Source organism: Hypomesus transpacificus, chromosome 22 (genome assembly GCF_021917145.1).
Source record: "Hypomesus transpacificus isolate Combined female chromosome 22, fHypTra1, whole genome shotgun sequence".
NCBI classification, from domain to species: Eukaryota; Metazoa; Chordata; class Actinopteri; order Osmeriformes; family Osmeridae; genus Hypomesus; species Hypomesus transpacificus.
The window spans coordinates 7,611,789-7,633,391 of NC_061081.1; the positions used below are offsets into that span (position 1 = coordinate 7,611,789).

At 47.5% G+C, this 21,603-nt stretch overlaps 1 protein-coding gene across 5 annotated transcripts in view; it reads left to right on the plus strand.

Moving 5' to 3' along the window:
• nedd4l (NEDD4 like E3 ubiquitin protein ligase) overlaps positions 1-18,813 on the plus strand; it is a 31,023-nt gene extending 12,210 nt beyond the window's left edge. The window contains exons 6-34 of one of the 5 annotated variants that reach the window (XM_047044333.1): positions 1,356-1,406; positions 1,923-1,973; positions 2,920-2,981; positions 3,258-3,360; positions 3,620-3,780; positions 3,923-4,058; positions 4,133-4,327; positions 4,540-4,620; positions 5,981-6,040; positions 6,584-6,721; positions 7,116-7,286; positions 7,488-7,559; positions 8,714-8,911; positions 9,138-9,215; positions 10,294-10,308; positions 11,027-11,081; positions 11,632-11,690; positions 12,033-12,098; positions 12,358-12,587; positions 12,952-13,073; positions 13,192-13,262; positions 13,795-13,890; positions 14,062-14,135; positions 14,258-14,318; positions 14,471-14,530; positions 14,893-15,000; positions 16,185-16,281; positions 16,370-16,442; positions 16,916-18,813. In XM_047044333.1, the coding sequence (XP_046900289.1) occupies positions 1,356-1,406; positions 1,923-1,973; positions 2,920-2,981; positions 3,258-3,360; positions 3,620-3,780; positions 3,923-4,058; positions 4,133-4,327; positions 4,540-4,620; positions 5,981-6,040; positions 6,584-6,721; positions 7,116-7,286; positions 7,488-7,559; positions 8,714-8,911; positions 9,138-9,215; positions 10,294-10,308; positions 11,027-11,081; positions 11,632-11,690; positions 12,033-12,098; positions 12,358-12,587; positions 12,952-13,073; positions 13,192-13,262; positions 13,795-13,890; positions 14,062-14,135; positions 14,258-14,318; positions 14,471-14,530; positions 14,893-15,000; positions 16,185-16,281; positions 16,370-16,442; positions 16,916-17,018 (2,847 nt within the window). In that variant the 3' untranslated portion in view covers positions 17,019-18,813. Of the gene's footprint in view, positions 1-1,355; positions 1,407-1,922; positions 1,974-2,919; positions 2,982-3,257; positions 3,361-3,619; positions 3,781-3,922; positions 4,059-4,132; positions 4,328-4,539; positions 4,627-5,980; positions 6,041-6,583; positions 6,722-7,115; positions 7,287-7,487; positions 7,560-8,713; positions 8,912-9,137; positions 9,216-10,293; positions 10,309-11,026; positions 11,082-11,631; positions 11,691-12,032; positions 12,099-12,357; positions 12,588-12,951; positions 13,074-13,191; positions 13,263-13,794; positions 13,891-14,061; positions 14,136-14,257; positions 14,319-14,470; positions 14,531-14,892; positions 15,001-16,184; positions 16,282-16,369; positions 16,443-16,915 lie in introns of all 5 variants that reach the window. The other 4 variants (XM_047044334.1, XM_047044331.1, XM_047044332.1 and 1 more) reach the window with 4 other exon arrangements.
• The last annotated feature ends 2,790 nt before the right edge of the window (positions 18,814-21,603 follow it).

Below are 21,603 nucleotides of genomic sequence, written 5' to 3' on the forward strand. Positions count from 1 at the left end.
GTACATCAACAGGCCTACCCCCTCCCCCCCCCCCCCAATCCCATGCTTCCTTTCCCATGGCGCGCTCTCTCCCAGTGTAACGTGGCCCTGCCAGGCAGCTGCAGGCTCAGCCGTGACCCCCTCCATGACTCCATGAAATATCTCCCTCAACCACCAGGTCTTTGAGGATCAGTCGTGGTAGGGGGCGGCGTGGGCTCCCCTGATTGGGTCCCTCCTGCTTTACCTCAGGGAGGATGGCACCTCCTGCTTTACCTCAGGGAGGATGGCACCTCCTGCTTTACCTCAGGGAGGATGGCACCTCCTGCTTTACCTCAGAGAGGATGGTACCTCCTGCTTTACCTCAGGGAGGATGGCACCTCCTGCTTTACCTCAGGGAGGATGGCACCTCCTGCTTTACCTCAGGGAGGATGGCACCTCCTGCTTTACCTCAGGGAGGATGGCACCTCCTGCTTTACCTCAGAGAGGATGGTACCTCCTGCTTTACCTCAGGGAGGATGGCACCTCCTGCTTTACCTCAGAGAGGATGGCACCTCCTGCTTTACCTCAGGGAGGATGGCAACCCCATTGTTGCCTACCTGAAACGTTGAATGCCTTGCAGGAGGGGCAGAGCTAAGGAGGCCTAGGTATGAGAGAGGGTGGTTGTTCTCTACCTCGCTGTCTCTCCCCTGTAGGCTCTTTATTGTTTGTTTGCGAGCTTTAAACTGAGTTTTTCTGTTTGCCGTGTTGAACACAGGGAAAAATGCCATTACACAAGCGATTTACCACATGATAGATTAGTAACTCATAAATGCCCACAGTTACATGGCTGGTTCCAAGAAAAATATTGTTAGGCTAGTGTGTGTGTGCCTGTTTGCCTTTGAGTAACACTTTTATTCACTGACTTATTTGTAGCTCATTCTCTGAAGAGCATAACCTTAAGCAACATATGTAGGTATACTGTCAGGTTACTGTTTGCAGAGATTCCTCTTCTTCTGTGTATCCAGAGTGATACTCCAGAGATGCAACATCAAGAGTCTGCATTCATACACAATTCAGTGGTGAACTTTTATATATTCCTGTGGTAAATGTCTAAATATGCTATGGTGTCATTATGTCCTTTCCCTCAATCTTAGTTGTAATATACATGCACACCATTAATTGATCACTAGCCTACCAACTGAACACTATTTGGCTTTATGAGTTAGGTAAACAATCCCACAGATCCAACTCAAGGTATCCCTAAAGTTCTGACAAGTAAGAACTGGGCCAGCCCCTGGATGTACACAACAGTGCCAGTCCTACAAGCCCGCTGTTGCTTATGCAGCGGCGCTATATCCCTTTTTGTGTTGTCTAAATCAGTTGTGTCCCACACACAGGCTGTCTTTGGCCATGATCGCTCCAAGAATGGTCTTTTCAACCTCGGACAGGTAATCCAAGACTCTGTGTGACTCAATCACCTGCCACCGATGGCGTGCAGCTCAATCACCTGCCAATCTCACCTTTTTTCCTCCAATCCATATTAACGAGGGCGGCCTCAATGGACTAGATGCTCACGTGATTTGGCACACCTCTTCCTCGCTCCTTCCCTTTGCCCCCCCACCCCACACACACACACACACACACACACGCACACTCTCTGGCTCCCTCACTCTCATCCGATGTATGTGACTGTTCCTTGCTAGGGTGTGGGTTCTTATGCTCCTGTGGTGGTTCTTTAGGTCTGTTCAGAAACAACACCTAGCCCCTGCAGCCAACATCCCCCGGCCCTTCTCTGTGTGCATTTGCTTCTCATGCCAGGGTCACACTGCTAGGTCTATCCCCTCCCCCCTCCCCCCTCATTGTGGTTTATCCCTCCTCCTCTGTTAACATCCTGTTGGCTGTGGAGCCAGTCTTTCTATCCCATCGCTACAGTCTAACCTCTGTTTCCATGTTTTCTTTCACAGACCAGAGATGATTTCCTTGGACAAGTCGACGTGCCTCTCAATCATTTGCCGGTGAGTCCATGGGGCAGACATTGATGTTTTTTTGAAAGATTTCTAAACACTCAGCTGTTCCTTATCAGCATGTTTGTTCTGCCCAGTTAACTCTGTGTAGGTCATTTTGAAGGAGGGGTAGGAGGGGAATGTGGGAGAGTGGGGCTGTGTGTTAGAAGTGGGGGCTGGTGGTGAGGGCTGTGTCACTTGAGCACCCTGTTGTTGTAATTAGGTTGCAAAACACTGGAGAGCGAACCCAAGTAGGAGTGGAAAGAAACCTGGTTAGAATGTAAACAAGAGCTGACCTGAGTGGTGGCTACCCCTAGACTAGCTGACGGAAAACACTTGGTCTTGTGAAACACACAAACCACACAACCCACAACTTTACCCAATAGCTTGAACTCTGAAGTGTCGAAAGTAGCCTAAATGTTGTGATTTCTAAGGTTGTGTTTACAGCAACAAAAAAAAAAGAAGCTTACTAGACTGGTTGTGAAGGTTAATAATCTGTCACCTACTGTACTGTAGTCCCTACGGTTTAGACAGTTAGCCTGAGAAAAGAGCCTGGTTCAAACAGTTGCAGATAAAATCAAATTGTCTTCCTTGCTCACTTGGGACCCAAAATGCTTTTGCTTTAGACATGACGGCATGGTGGGCTCTGTGGGCCTAGCCCTCCTAACCTCTGAATGGTTTTGACAGCATACTGGGGAGTCTTCACCATGGATGCTTTGGTGGGGTGTTCTATGTACAGTTTCTTCAAGATTTTTTCTTTTTTCTTAACGTTGTTAGCTTCACCCCATGTTGTTCTACTGGGCATCAAGAATGTAGAAATAAAAAAAAATACACAGACAGTATTAGCGCATATAGTGAGTTATTACACCTACAACACAGAAACAGTAATTTACGGAAGGCTTTGTCTCAGACATGTTTGTTTGTGTTGACTCATGGGATATTGTTGCTCTCTATTTAGACGGAGGATCCTGCAATGGAGCGTCCGTACACATTTAAGGACTTCAATCTCCGTCCACGAAGGTCAGTTCTACATCAGCACACCTTCACCAAATTTGCCCCAAAATACTCCTAGATTGTCCAGTAAGAACAAGAAATCATTATAAGAATTGGTTCTACTATTATGTTCAACATGGAACATCTATTAGGATGGTGTGAGGCCAGTTTCTCCAACACGTTGCTCTGAAACGTCATGGTGGGATGGATGTAACCAGATCCTTGTTTTAAAGAGGGTCTGCTGAGGTCTCCCCCCACCCCTGGTGTCCTGTGAGTGACTATTGGTATCTGTTGTTTCTCTAGCCACAAGTCCAGGGTGAAGGGCTTCCTGCGTCTGAAGATGGCTTATCTACCAAAGCAAGGTGGTCCAGAAGAAGAGGGTGCCGATGTAAGGGAGGAGGCAGAGGTGAGGATCGCTCCAGCCAGAACCTTCTGGAGAAAACATCTGGTCTTCAGCTCTGGCTGTAGTTCTTCTCTGGAAAAAACATTTATTCATTTGCCTGGATTTGGGGAAATGAGGTTGTCTGGAAAGAAAGCCACCTTTGTGTGTGTGTGTGTGTGTGTGTTGGAAATACATTGTAAATGTGGTGAAAAAAGTGGATGTACTCCATGAATTTCAAGGGCATTAGTCTAACCCATCTGCTGCTTGTGACATCCGTGACCAGGGGTGGGAGGTGGCCGACTCTGCCGACCCGGGCTCCCAGCGGCCCCAGCAGCTGCTGCCCCCGCTGCCCCCTGGCTGGGAGGAGAAGGTGGACAACCTCGGGCGCACCTACTACGTCAACCACAACAAACGCACTACACAGTGGAAACGTCCCAGCACCATGTATGTTGTTCCTGCGTCTCTGGATCACGTTGCACATTCTCACGTACAGTGATTGAGGACCGCGCTAGCTGTTAAATAGAGCCAGACTTGTGCAGTACACTGGAAAAGGTCTAGAAGCCTATTTTTTGTGTGCGCGTCTCAGGGACGTGATCTCGGAAACGGAGAGCGACAACCAGCAGCGTCAGATCACCCAGCAGGCCCACAGGGTGTTCCGCTCGCGACGCCACATCAGCGAGGACCTAGAGAACGAACACGTCGAGCCCAGAGACATGGATGATGTGAGAGACACACACGCACAGACACACATACACAGAAAAAGACCTATGGTTAAACATAACTCCTCCCTTCCTAGTCTTGGGAGCCAATCTCTGAGGAGGACCCCAGCGATCCTGCTCCAGGCCCCTCCTCCTCGCTGGCAGTGACGCCCCTCCAGCAGACGCCGGCCTCCCAGGAGTTTTCCGAGGAGGTGTCCCTGCGGCTGTCCCTCACCCCGGGCCCCCTGGGGCCCGACACCAACGGAGAGGTGGCAGGACCCAGCTCTGCTCTGGTGGGCCTCTGGTTTACTTTCGGTTCACATCACACTCCTCACTGGGCTTGGGAAAGGGACTTGTCCATGAAGGATCCATTCCGGTTGGATCCATTGTTTGTCCATCGTTTATCTGTGACTGTGACTTTGTAGGTTGTGTTCTATCTCTTTCTATTTCAGTCTAGGGCTCTTTCCCTTGCTCTAACTCAACGTCTCTCTCTCTCTCTCCTCAGCAGAGTCAGCTCTCAAACAGACTGCGTTCCTCCAGCATGACAGATGGAGTGAGTGACCTCCAAGCCCAGCCTCCTCCCGCGGTAAACGCTTTCTTCCTCCTTTTCACTTCTCCGTCTCTCTCTTTCTCTCTCTCTCTCTCCCCTCCATTGTTCCCGTCTTCTCACCTCCCGCGCTGTGTGGGCAGCCTCTTCAGTCCTCCTCCCTCCTCCCTCGTTTCTCACCACCTCCACCATCCCAGCCTCGCTTCCTTGTCCTCCTCCGGTCTTCCCGTGTGGACGGTGATTCACTTCCTCACCGTCCTGCTCGATCACGCACCAGCATTCCTTACTGGGTGCTTCGCCAGCAGAGACAGAGCAGCATTTTACGCAATTGGAATCAAAGACAGTTCAGCCCTAAGTTCCAGTGGCCAGCAAGTCAGGACTGCACAGACTTTCAAGTTAGATGATTTGTTTATGATGTTGATTGTTGGAATGTGCCTTCCGCCAGAGACTCTATTGTGATGAAAGGCATTGTGAAACCCCGTGAATAGTCCTGTTTGATACTGGGAGCAGGGGATATTTTCCAAGAATGTGCAGAAAGAGGTATAAAGGGATACAGAGAGGACAAGGAGGAGAGAAAGGCGGTGGGGTGTTGGTCGCAGCCACAAACTGGTGGACGCCCTCCTCTGAGGCCGGTTCAAAGGCAACCTCGTCAGTGGTTTATAGTGTGTCAGCAGAGGGTAAGCTTTTAAAAAGCGTCAGTATGGACATTCAGAATATGCCTCAACGTGATTATGTGGCTATACTGTCTTACTTTGGCTCTAAGGCAAGAATACACAGCTATTTCACCTCTTCTAGCCACCCTAGAACATCCACTGGAGTGTGTGGCCGAGTAGAGTTTCGCTGATGGCAGTGAATGATGTCACAGACAGAGGGACCGCTGTGTGGTGGGAACGTGTGGCCAGGCGAGAGAGGGGCTCAGTCACGGTCACACCATCTCTCACTGAGGTCCACCATGTGGGCACTGTCAACTCATGCTAACACACGCAGTCTGTAGGATTTTCTCCTGAGGATTTAAAGCTGGAGCACCGTGGTGATTCACTGTGAAAAGATTACTTCTTTGAAACGAATCAGATGTACACTGAAAATCCCTAACACTTTCTAAACCAAAATCAAGCAACCAAAATCATACCTAACAGCCTGTTTTCACCCTCATCTCACCCTGGAATCAATCAATGACAATTCACAGTTGAAGATTCTTACTGCCCCTTCTACTGTTTCTCTTTTGGTACTACACCAAAACCACCACCACCACCTTCCTTTACCCACCACCGCCCTCCGAGTCCCTCCTCCTTCTCCTAATCACCTCCTACCACCACCACAGCCTCCCCCTGTACCTCACTCACTCCCTCCCTGCTCCTCCACCAAACATGTATCTCTAAAGAATCCTGTTGTCTACCAGCAGAGCTCCCAGACCAGAAGAACCAGAGCCCAGACAGTCACGGGCGTAGAGGAGCCCATGGTAAATAACCAACCACTCGCACAGAACATCACGGGTTCTGCCGCCATCTTAGCTAGCTGCGCAATTTGGTCCCCCCGTCCCCCCCGCCCGACACACACTCGCAGTCCTTCTGCTTCAAGTGTGTACGTGGACGCTGAGTATTGGCAACTCAGTTGCCTCATGCCTCAGTATCGTGTGACCACTTTATGGCCTGGAGCTGTGGTACCACCACTTCTTCAATGTTGCAGTTCATTAATCGTGTGTTGAAATAGTTTCTGGTGTGTTTTGTTCTTCGAAGTTCATGTCATTCCGTCTTGCATATACATTTTTGTTATTGTTGTGATGTAGTAATAATAATAATAATAATAATGTGATAAAACAGTGGTGAAAGTTATTTTTTCTTAAGGATCACCCTTGCTTGAGGGGAAGCACTAACATTTCTAAACCCTAACCCATTTTCTATAGTTTTCCCTCAGTCAGGAAGTAATTTCACAGTTAAAAGTCTGGAAGTTGTCCTGACACAGATCTTACCAGCTGTTTTAACTTGCCTCTCTGCTTGGCCAGTCGCCCTCGTCAGCGGCCTACGCCCTGACCACCCCAGGTCTGCCCCCTGGATGGGAGGAAAGGAAGGACGGCAAGGGACGCACCTACTACGTCAACCATAACACCCGCAGCACCACTTGGACCAGACCTGTTGCGCAGGTACTCAGGCCTGCCCCCATCCCCTCCTGGCCTGACCCCCCTCCTTTCCCGTGCTGTTACTTGGAACAGAGCCCACCCAGCAGCAGCCTTCTGTTTGGGCCTGTTGCAGCCTGGCTCTTGCTCTCTCTAGCTCTCTCTCTCTAGCTCTCTCTCTAGCTTTCCCTCTAGTTCTCTCTGTCTCTCTCTGTCTCTCTCTCTCTGTCTCTCTCTCTCTAGCCCCCCCCCCCCCCACCCACCATTTTGTGCCAAGTCCCTCTCCCACTTTCCTTTCCTCTTGACTTGTATTTATTTTTTCCTCCTCCAGTTTCTTTCCACAGGGTAAGTGTTCTGGAGCGCATGGGATCGTATCCTGAGCTCCTGCGTGTGTAAACTGACCAGTGTTTTCCTCTGTCAGCTACCTGAAGACAGAGCCGGCACCTCGGCTGCCTCCCCAGGGCCCGCGGCGGCCAGCCCTTCGCCCTCCTCTTCCTCTGCCTCAGCCTCCAACAGTCACATCATCGAGCCCCAAGTCCGCCGGCCCCGTAGCCTCAGTTCCCCCACAGTTACCCTGTCCACCCCCCTGGAGGTGAGCCCTCCTCCCTCCTTACACATCACCCTCTAGACAGTAGACATGCACCCTCCTCCATATTGCCAGTCCTCTCAGATCCTTCCTGGTATCTGTCAACCTTAAACATGCATGTTCCACTCCCCCCCTTGCTCTCCTCCTGTTCATTCTTTCTTGCTTTCTAGTCTATATATTTTGCTTTCTGTCTTTCTTTCTTCCTAGTTTGCTTCCTCTCTCACTGGGAGATGTTTCAAAAATGGTCACGGGAGCAGACCTATTCTCCCCGCCTTTTGTGTACGTCAACAATATATTTACCTGAGCTCCATTATCAGTCGTTTAATCCAAATTGATTTTTTGAATCCTGTTCATAATCCTCATTTCATGTCCTGTGAGTGGTCTGACAGTTATAGTACTGACTGTATCATTTCTGGTCCTGTTAGTCATGCCTGGTTCATGAGAGATGCTTCAGGTGGAAAGATCCCACAGTGTCTGGCTTAGTGGCATTAAAATGTACTTTTGACCATGTTTAGAATATTAACATCTTGTCATTTCATGACAAATGTTCACATGGGTGTTGAATTAACTATTACTTAATAATATGATAAAGACACTGGGGACATTTTTGTATACCATAATGTCAGCTCTACCCGAGGCCCAAGTGTACGTAGCATTGAAGACGTTATACATCTGGCATCACAAACGATGGTGACTTCAGCAGTTGATATAAGTGAACTTTGTGTATGACCGAACCGAGTGTGTTAACTGAGGGCTCACTGAAGTTTTGTGTACTTTCCTTCATTTGATTTATATCGAGATGCTTAGGACAAGGCTACGAAAGTGTGAACTTGGCTAATTAGGCAAGTGTAGTCTTCCAACTGGGTAGAAAGTCTTTGCTTTCCAATGGGGTCTGTGGAGATGTATTCTATAAATGAAGAGAGTATATTTAAAGAGAGACAGAAGGAAATAAGTAGGGCGGTCTTAACCTCGGAGAGAGAGAGAGACAAAAAGAGCGACTCACGACTGTGGCAATTAGAAAAGGTTCCTGGGTGAAGTGAGGAAAGGATTAGTAGAATAATTAAAAAGGTCCTTTCTCCTATTAAAAAGCAGACATTATTTAAGGACCAGAAAGATAATTTGTTTTAAAAGACTGTTGAAGGAACTTATTAGCCAGGCTCACACACTTGCATTTAAAGTGATTAAAGAGGTGTAAGCCAGGGTCAGTTCACTGTAGATATGAAGAACTCAGGCATGGCTGACTGTTTCTTCTTTTTAATTGCACTTTTTAATTTAAGTTATTAGAGTTTGTAAAGCCCTCTAATAAGTCTAATAATACCCCTCGCCTAACTATGCACTGGTAGGCGGCAGTAGCATCAACATGCACTCTTGATTGGTGCGTTGAAATCGACCATCTAAGCTCTTCCTGGTTTGTGTCCCTGTGTTTGCCTCAGGGGGCCAGCAACATCCAGGTGCGTCGGGCGGTGAAGGACACCCTCTCCAACCCCCAGTCTCCCCAGCCGTCCCCCTACAGCTCCCCCAAGTCACAGCACAAGGCCCAGCAGAGCTTCCTGCCCCCGGGCTGGGAGATGAGGATAGCCCCCAACGGACGGCCCTTCTTCATAGACCACAACAGCAGGGTCACAACCTGGGTGAGATACCACACCACATAGACAGGCAGCTATCACCAAGGTAGCTTAGTGGCTGAAAAGCTCTGTGACTTGATGTAGGTGCACTGGAAAAATCCAGCAGTGACACATGAACTAGTATTGATTTAATGTCCTTAGATGGGGGTCTCTCCCCCTTGGCTGGAGGTCTCTCCCCCTTGACTACTTATCTTTCTCTGTCACTCTCTGCATTCCCTCCCCCCCACCCCAGGAGGACCCCAGGTTGAAGTATCCGGTCCACTTGAGGACCAAGGCTTCTTTGGATCCGGGTGACCTAGGACCTCTTCCTGTGAGTAGCAGCACTCATCCGGGAAAGTTAAAACCCCTCCTCCTCCTAGTCTGGTCCAGAGTCAGAGCGTCCCAGTAGATCAACCCTTGACTTCCTGGTTTGGAGGGCCCTCTGAGTAGTAGTTTGGGGAAAGGAAGCCACCAGTACAGCAAGAGAGCAGGTTTGGAGAGTAGAAGAAGAAGTTCTATACTGTGGCCCCAATGACCTTGATTTGGGACTGAGGTAGAAGGAAGGAGGAGCAGCGGTATAGAAGTCTCCTATTGGATGAGGCCTTCTTTATGACATGGTACAGGGCTACTCAGTTACCAGCCTGGGGGCCACATCCTCCAGGGTGTCTCTCCTCACAATGTACACACACACACACACACACGCGCACACGCTCATCCGGAATACATGTTAATCCGGTCTTCCAGGTCTGAACCATCACAGAGACTCAGTTATCGGTCCAAATAAGAAAATAAGTGTTTTGTGTTCACACTTTACATGGGTGCTACACTGTAAGTACTGTGTAAGTACCGTTTAATAGACCATGTATCAAATTGACTAACATGCATTTGATTATGTATGTACTATGAGTAATAATATACCAAAAATAGAAAGTCTTCTACAACCGTGTGAAAGAGCAAAGTGGTGCTCAGTTTGGTGGCACATACAGTACATCACTGAGTCATAACTGGCTGTTTCTTGATAGCATATGAAGTGCATTGTTCATGTGATATTGACTACCACACAGTCCTAACTTGTGTGATGACACTAACAAGCCGACACAGCCTTGTGTAGTGTTAGCGTGTGGGTTGTGTTTGCGGCAGTGGACCAGGGCAGTGGACCAGGGCAGGGGAGAGAGAAGAGGGAGCCCCATGCACTCAGGAATTAAGCTCCAGAGTCGACTCCGTAGGACCAAACCTGGCTAGTTTCTTCTAACCAATGGACTGTACTGTACTTACTAACCAAAGCCTTAAACGGTGTTCAGTGCGAGTGCCATTCTCACCGACTAGTGGTGTGTATGTGTGTGTTTTCTCTCTGTCCTCTCCATGGCGTGGGAGACCTCTCGTGTGTGCTCCGTTCATGCTTGTGGCAGAACCTACTAGAGGAGGTTGGTCGTGCAGCCTGCCTCCCCTCTCTCCCTTTCCTCTGCTCGTCTTGGTTGCCTGTCTGGTCTGGTCTTGTCTGAACGGCCTTGCTTCCAGACTGTTCTATCATAACTGGCATGGATGACTGTGCCCTCCCACCCCCCACCGACACTCCTCTGTTCCTTCATTGTCTCTCTACTCGCGCCCCCCCGCCCCAGCACCAACACCACCAGCCACTGACCTCTCCCCCTAGCCCTGCATAGCCTCCTCAGATCTGCTTCCTTACGATAAGCTGATAGACAAGGGGAGCAGATTAGGGGTAGAGGGAACTGTAGGTCAGAGTAGGTACAGGGTGAGGAAGTGCTGCATGCTAATCAGCACCCCCCCCCCTTCCCACACACACCTTAAGGAGAGATACATGGTGGTGGTGTTGGGTCATCAGGGGCCTGGCCCCCCTGTACTTGGCCCCCGTTTCCACTGCTTGCCTGTGACTGCCAGTGTACTGTGTCTGTGGCCTGCTTCACTGTGGTCACCTTGCTGCTGTACTGATTTGGACTTATGCAGCACTGGTCTCCTTGGCCTGCCACGAGATGCGCGCGTGTGCGTGTGTGTGTGAGACCTTCCACAAGCCTTGGCTGACACGGCGGTTGGGGCAGTATCTGTTCTCTAAGGTGGTGTGTTGTCCCCCCTAATGCACGTGAGTGTGTTTCTGACCCTTCTCTGTCCTCCACCTCTCTGTAGCCCGGCTGGGAGGAGCGTATCCACGCAGATGGACGCACCTTCTACATCGACCACAGTAAGCCCACTTCCTGTCCTTCGCTCCAAGCCTAGTCCTCCCGTCATTTCCTTTTGTTCTCCTCTTACTCTCTCTCTCTCTTTCTCTCTCTGTCTCTCTCTTTCAACCTTTCCAACGTATATATTCTCTCTCTCTCTCTCTCCTGTCTGTATGGGACTGTCTCACTCTAGTCTGTTCTTTTTTTTCTGTTGCTTTTGGTTTCCGTACTGTATCTCTCTCTTTGTCACTCCCTCCTTCCCTCCCTCTGAAACCCAGATTGCTAGTTTCAACAGATACAAGTAGAGAGTGCTTGTTCCAGAACACCTTATCAGTGGAAACATCTGTTCAGACTGAATGTTCCCTTCCCAGATCAATTACAAAAAACCCTTCTCTGCATCATCATCTTACCGCACATTAATTATTCAAACTAACAGGACACATTATGGATGTGTTGACATGTTCCTCGCTAACAAGCAGGAAATGACTTGGGCGTGTACCTTGTGTGTGTGTGTATGTGTGTATGAGGTTTCCCATCATGCTTTTTGAGATTTCATCTGACCTTCTCCCTCAGACACCAAGAACACCCAATGGGAAGACCCCCGGCTCCAGAGCCCAGCCATCACAGGACCTGTGAGTATCCTGGGCCGTCCAGTCCAGCAGACGGGAAGGGCTGGGCAGGATGGCTCTCTAAAAGCTCTCTGATCGTGATGATAAAAAGCTCAAAGATGATTGTAATGGCGGCCCCATCTGCAGTGTAACCATGTTTATGTTAGGAATGGGCGGGTGTTGCCTGTAGGTGCACCCCCACTCAGTCCTGCCACCTTGTGGTCCTTTTGTGCTCTCGCTTCAGCAGCAGTGTCCATGTTTCACTTTATAGATGCTGTCTGTCTGTCTGTCTGTAAATCCAAATCCCTGAAGGGTAGATTAGCCTGTCTCTGACTGCTGCGTGTGTGTGTGTGTGTTCCTTTGCAGGCTGTGCCGTACTCTAGAGAATTCAAACAGAAATATGATTACTTCAGAAAGAAGTTGAAGAAACCGGTAAAGTCTCTATTCCTATCCCCCACCTTGATGGGTTTAATTATAATTGCTTATCACTGACACTTATCAACTTGGAATGAGACCTCTTATGAATGTGCTTTAAAACAAGCTTAAGTCAAAACGTTTTTGAAATATTCAGTGTCAAATTATTTCACGTCCTTAGGGTTTGGTGTTAATTGGATGTATAGTACTTAACACACGTTAGTGTGTCACATCTGTGTTTGGCTAGGCCTGTATTAATGTGATCGGTGTCTGGCAGGCGGACATCCCCAACCGCTTTGAGATGAAGCTCCACAGGAACAACATCTTTGAGGAGTCGTACCGGCGCATCATGTCGCTGAAGAGGCCGGACATCCTCAAGGCCCGTCTCTGGATCGAGTTTGAGTCGGAGAAGGGACTGGACTATGGGGGTGTGGCCAGAGAGTGGTTCTTTCTGTTGTCCAAAGAGATGTTCAACCCTTACTACGGCCTCTTTGAGTATTCGGCCACGTGAGTTCTGGAAATCATCTGGCTTTCCTCCCCGTTCCTTATATAGCTTCCTCATGTTTCTGGGCACCCCTTTCCTCTCATTCTTCCTGGTTTCCTGAATAGCTACAGTATTCTCCACAGCCTGTCTCACTTTCCACAAAAACACAGTGTCTAACCTAAAAGGCACCCAAAAGGAAAAGGCTTTCTAAAAATATTCATACATACAATAATAGCAGGAGCCCTTGGGTTAAAGGAATTTCGACCAACAGAAGTTTTAGGGGGTTCCTTGTAAGAAAATGGTAGTCCAGGACAAGGATGAGTCTGTGTGAAATGGTTCCTTCTGACCTGGTCATATATTTGACCCTGTTCTCTCGGTGGTCCTCAGAGATAACTACACTCTCCAGATCAACCCCAACTCCGGCTTGTGCAATGAGGACCACCTCTCCTACTTCAAGTTCATTGGCCGCGTGGCTGGGATGGCCGTTTTCCACGGGAAGCTATTGGATGGTAAGAGTCCCAGTCTGTTGTTGAATGGGCCTGACTTAGTAAGAGGTTTTCCAAATCCTGAAAAGACTACAAAAGCCTGGCTGAAAAACCGCTACCCTGTACTGAACTGTCTCTCTAGGGTTCTTCATCCGGCCCTTTTACAAGATGATGCTGGGGAAGCAGATTTCTCTGAAGGACATGGAGTCTGTGGTGGGTGTCTACAGCAAGCTCAGTCCCAGTGTTTACTACATCCTATTAACAAACCTGTCAGGAGTGTTCTCACTATCGTGACATCACATAAGCAGTCATAGGGAAAGTCAAACTTTGAGGAGCATTCTTATTAGTGGGAGGCAGCCTACTCCAGTTGCTTGAAAGAGCAGAGCAGAGACGTGCTCTCAACGTCACGTGTTGATTCTATGAGTCAACACTTGTTGACTCATAGACTTGCATTGTGTAATTACAGACTGTTCCACAATGTATTTGCAAAGTGCAATTACGTGTTGTTCATGTTTTGCTTATTACACAATACTGACTTGAGTTATCACACTGCAAAATGGTATCACAGTAATGTTAGCTGTGACCGTGCCATGACAGTCTCAGCAATGTGCTATTTATCAGGCATTCTTTATAGGTATTCATAGATCTTTTGTCACCTCTCCGGAAATAACTTAGCTCAGGATGTACAGTATGAACCTGACATTTTTTCATCTTTTTACCGCACCCCCCCTCCCTGCTAATTTAGGACAGTGAATACTACAACTCTCTAAAGTGGATTCTGGAGAACGACCCCACCGAGTTGGACCTGCGGTTCAGTATCGACGAGGACAACTTTGGACAGGTACAGAATCCCCCCTTTATACACACACACACACAGCCCCTTCCACCCCCACACCAGGAACCAAGACGCCAGGTGTGGAATGGACGAGAGGGGGCATTTCAGGATATTGCACAATTGTACAGCTGGATCCTGCTTGAACCTGTGACAATGATAGGAATGTGTGCCCTCCAGACATACCAGGTCGACCTGAAACCCAGTGGATCAGATATGCTGGTCACCAACGACAACAAGAAAGAATACATTGAGTAAGGAAAATATCGCTTTTATCAAAAGAAATTAAGCTTCTGTCTGAAGTCTTTTGAGACCTGAATCTGTGTAAAATATTTGGGAAGTTTGTGGTCTGATATGAATGTTTCCCCTCTTACAGCCTAGTCATCCAGTGGAGGTTTGTCAACCGGGTCCAGAAGCAGATGAATGCGTTTCTTGAGGTAAAAGAGCAGTTCCCCCACAGGCCTCATGATGGCAGCATCTGTCTGTGAGCTGTGTGGTGTCCACTTGTCAACGACAGGGGTGTGTTGCTAGCACACTGTACTGTGTGTGTAGATCTAAGTCATGATGCTGCTCTGTGTTTGTCTTCCAGGGGTTCACAGAGCTCATTCTCATTGACTTGATCAAGATTTTTGATGAAAACGAGCTGGAGGTATTGTTCATCGAATCAATCTCTCAAAACTTACTGTGACGCTGTCATAGATGTTAACATGTTGCTAAGGGTCGAACTAAACAGGACGGCAGGTATCACTGTACGCCAGTGTTTTAGAGGTGGATGGGAATCTTGGCATTCCCGCCCTCTGAAACACTTCCCTCTCTGTCAAACGGCTGAGGGTGCTCTGTGCCTCTTGGCAAGTAAACAGTTCATTTCTAATGAGTGAGATTAGTAGAACTGACTGTTGTGTGCGTCTCTCTCTTTCTACTTGGGCTCTCTCTCTCTTCTTACTCTACTTTCCCTAATATCTCTCTCTCTCTCTCTCTGTCTCTGTCTCTGTCTCTCTCTCTCTTTCTCAGCTATTGATGTGTGGGCTAGGTGATGTGGACGTCAACGATTGGAGACAACACACCGTCTACAAAAATGGCTACTGCCCCAACCACCCTGTCATCCAGTGGTTCTGGAAGGTTAGTCACACACACACACCTACAAAACACACACACACCCTCCAATACAGGTAGCAGCCCTGCCTTAAAATTCAGGGGTTGCGATACAGTGTCCAAACAGACCTGCCTTGGCCAGCTCCTATGTTTAGCACAGCAGTGTGTGAAAGGTCACCATCAATCTTCAATGAAATACAAGCCTGTAGGACCTGCCCTGCCTGCATGCATCCTGAGCCACAAAGCCCTCAAAGAAAGAGTATTAGTGTGCTCTGTGCGGGTGCAAGTGTGTGTTAAATAAAACGTGTGGTTGTGAGCAAAGTCAAGCAGCTTGCAGGCTAAAGACTTCCAGAATTCCCCTCTGGTCAATTTAGGAACTAATTCGATACCTTGTTGGACATTTTTTGTCAAGTCAATTAGCTGCAGTGTACTTCATTTGCTGGTGATAAAATAACTTGGGGACAAACTGGACATGCAGACGTCCATCTGTAGTTATACCGTGTGCTGGATGGTTCTACAGAAGCTTAGTCAAGCTCATGACAGGTTAATGGCATGTAAAGATCAAAGTCTGTTTGGTGAAACGGCCGTGTTTACACTGATGAAAGAATGAGAGTTATCCCGTTATCTCCTGACCGGAGCCAGGCTAATGTTGTACGCACACACACACACACATCTTTCAGGGTCAAAATGTTTGTAGTAGAAACTCTAACATCCCCATATCCTTTCCATGAGATGGAATATGTTAAGATACTTTATTAGAGCACAACTATATGGAAACTTTACCTGGTTAGCGCCCTCCTTAGCTCATATTAGTATCCTAATGGTTAACTAAGAACCATACAACTCATCTGATCTACAAACTCTTAAAAACATGTTGCAGTATAAGTTGATAGAGCCACTGTTAACCTCAGTGTGATATTTGCATTAGGTGATCCGTTTGTGTGTGGTGTGTCTCAGAGCTGTGTTTCTGAGCCCTGCCTATGTAACAGATGTTTCTGAGCCCCGTTGATGTAGAAGATGTTTCTGAGCCCCCGTTGATGTAGCATATGTTTCTGAGCCCCGCTGATGTCGCAGATGTTTCTGAGCCCCGCTGATGTAGCAGATGTTTCTGAGCCCCGTTGATGTAGCAGATGTTTCTGAGCCTGTTGATGTAGCAGATGTTTCTGAGCCTGTTGATGTAGCAGATGTTGATGAGCCCTGTCTCTCTGCAGGCCGTGCTGCTGATGGACGCCGAGAAGAGGATCCGACTGCTGCAGTTTGTCACAGGAACGTCGAGGGTTCCCATGAACGGCTTTGCTGAGCTCTACGGTGAGCTGCTGTGGAGCTGGGCCTGTGTTCTGGAGCTGGGCCTGTGTTCAATCTAACCACCTCCATTTCTTTCATGTCTGTGTGTCAGGTTCCAATGGACCACAGCTCTTCACCATTGAACAGTGGGGGACCCCAGAAAAACTGCCCAGAGCCCACACCTGGTAAGAAACCGTCAAAGTGAGAATCGGCCCACATCAACCACCTCCACACTGGCTCTGGTGGGCTTCTTGTGCGCTGTGTGCACACAGGCTTGTCTTGTCACCATGCAAACACACCGATTTGCCATAACATGATGACCACTCACAGGTGAAGTGAATAACACTGCTTATCTCGTTATCATGGCACCTGTCAGTGGGTGGCATATGTTAGGCAATAAAGGTGAAGGCCCTACCTCACAATTTACAGGATTGAAAAGATCTGTTGCTAACGCCTCGGTGCCAGATACCACAGCCCACTTTCAGAGGTCTAGTGGAGTCCATGCCTCAGGGCAGGGCTGTTTTGGCATCAAAAAGGGGGACCTACACAATATTAGGCAGGTGGTCGTACTGTCATGGCTGATCGGTGTGTATCACCACGCGGTTGATGCCTCAGAGCTCTGCTTCTAAGTGTTAATGAGGTCCCGTCCACTCTCCAGTTTCAACCGCCTGGACCTGCCCACCTACGAGACCTTCGAGGACCTGCGAGAGAAGCTCCTCATGGCCGTGGAGAACGCCCAGGGCTTCGAGGGCGTCGACTAGAACACGTGGCTAAGTGGCGTCCACAGGAATGACGCTGCTGCCCTCGTCCGGCCTGTCGTGGCTGGAGTAGTGTATGCAAGCATGTTGGACTGTATGCCTACTGGATGTGTCACCGCGGTGGCAGTAGGAGACTGTACTGACTTAACTGAGCCAACCAGCTCATGTCCTCTCATGTGTCTGGGCCAATCCAAGGTGCTGGGGGTTTGGACGGGGCTTCGAACGCCCCCCATTCTTGCCTCGAGTGCAATCTACCGTGCTGGAACCTCTTATGCATTTCAACAGCTCCTGTTTGTACGCCTACAGTACAGTACTATACTCACACCCTGCCAAGTAGCAGAGCATGATGGGCCTTAATCTGGTTCCTGCACTCTCTCTCTCTCTCTCTCTCTCTCTCTCTCTCTCTCTCTCTCTCTCTCTTTTTCTGTCTCTCTCTCTTTCTCTGTTTAACTAACTGTTCTACAATGCTGATGTAACTACCCCCCCCCCCACCCCAATCCTTACAGCACCACCAGATTACCTTAGGAATACAGAAAAATCCCTTCATCTGGAGATCAGACACACCCTCCTAGCAGCCTGACTGGGGACACATGTCCATCTGTCATCTCTGCCTGTTTAGAATAAGGTCTCTCCACTGGAGAGGGAGGGACAGTGGAGGGGGAGGGGGGCAGATTTTTTAAGCTTCTTTTGTCAAGAAGGAAAGGGGATCATTTTTTATATTTTTATTGTTATTGTCATTCTTAACAAAAGAAACACTCTGATGTATTTGTACTGACGATAATGTTGTTTACTCTTTTTGACAATATATGATATAGTGTGTAAATCTGGCTGATTGGAAACTGATTCTGATCCATATCAATGCGTGAACGTGATAATAACATGGTTGTTGTAGTGCTATGGCAATGGCATGAAAATGTACCTTGTGTTTGCTTTGATTACATAGTAATTAACAGTGTATGCTCCTTCTTGGTTTCAAAGTCTTGGGGAAAGCGGAAAGGTTTATGTCACAAATAATATATCAATATGTTATGCCTTTCCCTATTCAAAAAGCTGTAAATGTATTTCTATGAAATTATTTCACACTCAATCTCTCATATATATCCTGTGTGTGTGTGTATATAAATATATACACACACACATTACATTTTACAGAAGTATTAAGAACAGATTAAATTAAGCTGTGATTTGACACTAGCACGCTCTTAAAAATGAAATTCCTTTAGTTTTTTTTGTTCAGTTCTCCTATTTCTTGTTTAGTTCTCCGTTTTCTAACACCACTGAACCTAGAGGGCACTTTACACATGACACTAAGCTCATGTCACCTTTTGTATGTCTTTTATCATTAACTTGAATGTGATTCTTTTTCATTGAGAGCACTTGTTAACCTTGTGCAATATCAAATAGTCTGCACATCTGACTGCTGCTAATGTAGAAAAATGGCAGACGGAAGCTTTTGCCGGTTGAGCCTCTCTGGTCGAATTTCAAAATGTCTCTATGATTCCATGTTTTCTCTCAGCTCTTGTTGAAGGAATATCTCGTGGAGGCAGGAAACATCTCCTCCTTTGCAGTTCAGGTACAAAGGTGGAGGAAATAAGAATGATGGACAGGACTTTTGATATTCTGTCCCATCCCTTTGTTTTGCCCTCTACTCTCTGTAGATGTGGTCTTCGTTGACTTCTGTTTGAGGGACTGCTGTTTTTTCAGGGGGCAAAGTTCACTTTTGTTAAATGTCACTATTCTGTAAGCCCCTGCGGTTCATATTCTGTAACATGGGTCAAAATAAACCTGAAACATGGAACCTGTTGGTGTTCTGTTATGTTCGTCATGTGAAATAGTTTGACATGATCCTAATAGAACCTTCCCACATCCTCCCCTGCACCCTCCCCTCGCTTTAATATGTTGTATTTAAACCACAGATGTGTATTTGCTTGTGTGCATGTTTCACCATTGATCCTGTTTATCAGTAGCCATAGGAAACTTGCCAATAGACAATTCTGAAGCCCTGCAAAACCTTTAGACCAAGGCAAGGTTAAAGATTAACTAAATCCCTATATCGGCTCAGTAGTCAAATCCAGAATTATATCAGTGACCCTAGTCAGTGACCAAAAGTAGTTACTGTAGATTACTTCTGCTTGGTACATGAGACCAGTAGATGCTGGGGTTTATTGTAAATTAAATTCAGCTCATGCTTTTTAAAATAGTTTCAGAGCAGATGGATGCCATCTGCTGGCTCATTGTATTGGTGGAACAAACACATGGTAGTACAGAAAAACAAACCTCCCTTCCTAAAGACATATTTTGCTTCTGAAATGTAATTCATCCATAAACTGGAGTAAGTCTCTTGTTTCACACAGGTAGTAGATATGGTGTAAGGCTGGGCCTGGGGCATGTGTGGAGTGAAAGGAACCTAGTTCATTCACACAGGCAATCTAATAGTTATCAGCTCCAAGGACAAGTAAATATAAGGTGGCCTTCCTGCCAGTCCTGGTACATTTTATCAAGCCCCCTTTCTCTGGTCACAAACAATCCTGGAGCCAAGCGTTTCTCATCGTCTGTTATAAGAAAATGTCACAAAGGTCCCATTAGAATGAATCTGTGCTGACAGTATCCTGGGGTTCTCAAAAGTCAGATTCTAAGTTGACGTGTACTGCGAAACGGAAAGGTAAAATACACAGACATCTACAGAACACACAGACCAAGTCACGATCTCCAGGGTTAATCCTTATATTTAGCTTAGCCTTTCAAGCACAGGCCAAGGACCATGGTATCCATAGTTACCAGGATTGATTGGCAGCCTTGACCTGAGCTGAACTCAGACAGAAGTCAGTACAAGGTTAGAACCAGGCTTGACCGTAAGCTGCATTTGAACTGATCTTGTTTACAGAATTGTAGTGGTTCTGACTGGGACTACTGTCTTGTAATAAGGAGCCAACCTGGGACATCCATAGCATAACCTCTGATAACTTGACGCTAGCTCAACAGATTAGCAGTCAGTCACATGCAGTGTTTCTGTTCTTTTCAATGTCTCATGGAACAGATATATAAATAGTTTTGAGAGTGGTGATTGGCAAGGTAACTTTGGATCCCTCTGATATGTGGGTAATCACTGTACCTCATTCATGCATCTATCCTGTCATCTTCTAAAGCAGGGGTGTCGAACTCCGGTCCTCGAGGGCCGCTGTCCTGCATGTTTTAGATGTTTCCCTGATCCAGCTCACCTGATTCGAATGAATGGTCGTTATAACAACCCTTTTAATTGAATCAGGTGTGTTGGAGCAGGGAAACATCTAAAACATGCAGGACAGCGGCCCTCGAGGACCGGAGTTCGACACCCCTGTTCTAAAGTGTCTAGTTTTTTTATGAGCTGCCTGTGGAAACAAAAGCTGGTGGGGATCACTTGCTTACAATATATCAGACTAGTCATAGTAAATCAAAGCAACTCCCCAAACAAAAATGTATGTATTCTGTATTATGAGCAATTGGGACTTTTAGGATGTTATAGGTTGACCTAAAATAGAGAAGATTGTAAGTGAGAGTAAAATGTTGGTGTGGGCCTTCTGCCATACTGGGGCAGGTGGTTAGTGCTGCACCCCTCCTCCCATCCATCTCTACTGGTCAGGGTCGATCAATACTTCCCCGCAGCTTATCACAGAGGGTAGCTAGCTGTTTGTCTAAACCCGCCTCTGGCTACATAAAGGCAGGGAACGTGGATACACGCACCCCAAATGGAGCGCAGAACGCCAGCCCTGCCTGCTGCACCTGGATGGAGGACTGGGAGCTGGCCTGGACTCGTACTGCCACAGAGATGGGAGGAAAGAGAGACAGCCATTGAGAGAGGGAAAGGGAATAAAAGAGACAGATACACACAAAAGAATAAGGCCCAAAGATGGACTGGGTGGCAGGATGAGAGAAATCAATGAAAGAGAGGCCTTGGATGGAAACGCCTTCGACTGGAGGCAGAGGGAGAGCGCTGCTGAGTGAACAGTGCGGAGTGAAGGGATCGGCCAGGAGGAAACCCTGGGGCCCAAAGTGGAAGCCCCACAGTGAGTAACTCTAACTACCTGGAGAACCATGCTAAACCACATCTTTACACTCGCAAAGTTGATGTATTTTGTCATTTATTGAATGACTGAGAATCATCATTAGATAGAACTGGACTTCATTTTGAACATAATAGTATTTTGTGTGGCCAATATTTCACAGTTTGGCACTTAAATACCAGACAGCAATCCTGATCCTTTTAGATGTCTCCAACAAGTAACTGATGATTCTCCGATGAGTTTCCACTTGTTATCAGTCTCTCAACCTGTCATTCTCTCCCCCCCCCTCACCCTGTCACTACTGCAGATGCTTCCTCCTTGTCTAATCTTCCTGAGCTTTGGAGTGTGACAATGGTGTTTGTGTCCACTGCTATCAAACGCCATTATCACACCAAATAGCTAGGGTGAGAAGAGAACCACCTGGCCTTGACTGGCTGCTGATGTCATTGCGTTCCTCAGAACTCACAAGACAAACAAACATCCACCTACAGTATATGGATAACAGAGTTTTTGTTTCCAGGTGTAGCAACATGCTGAGCAAAAAAAAC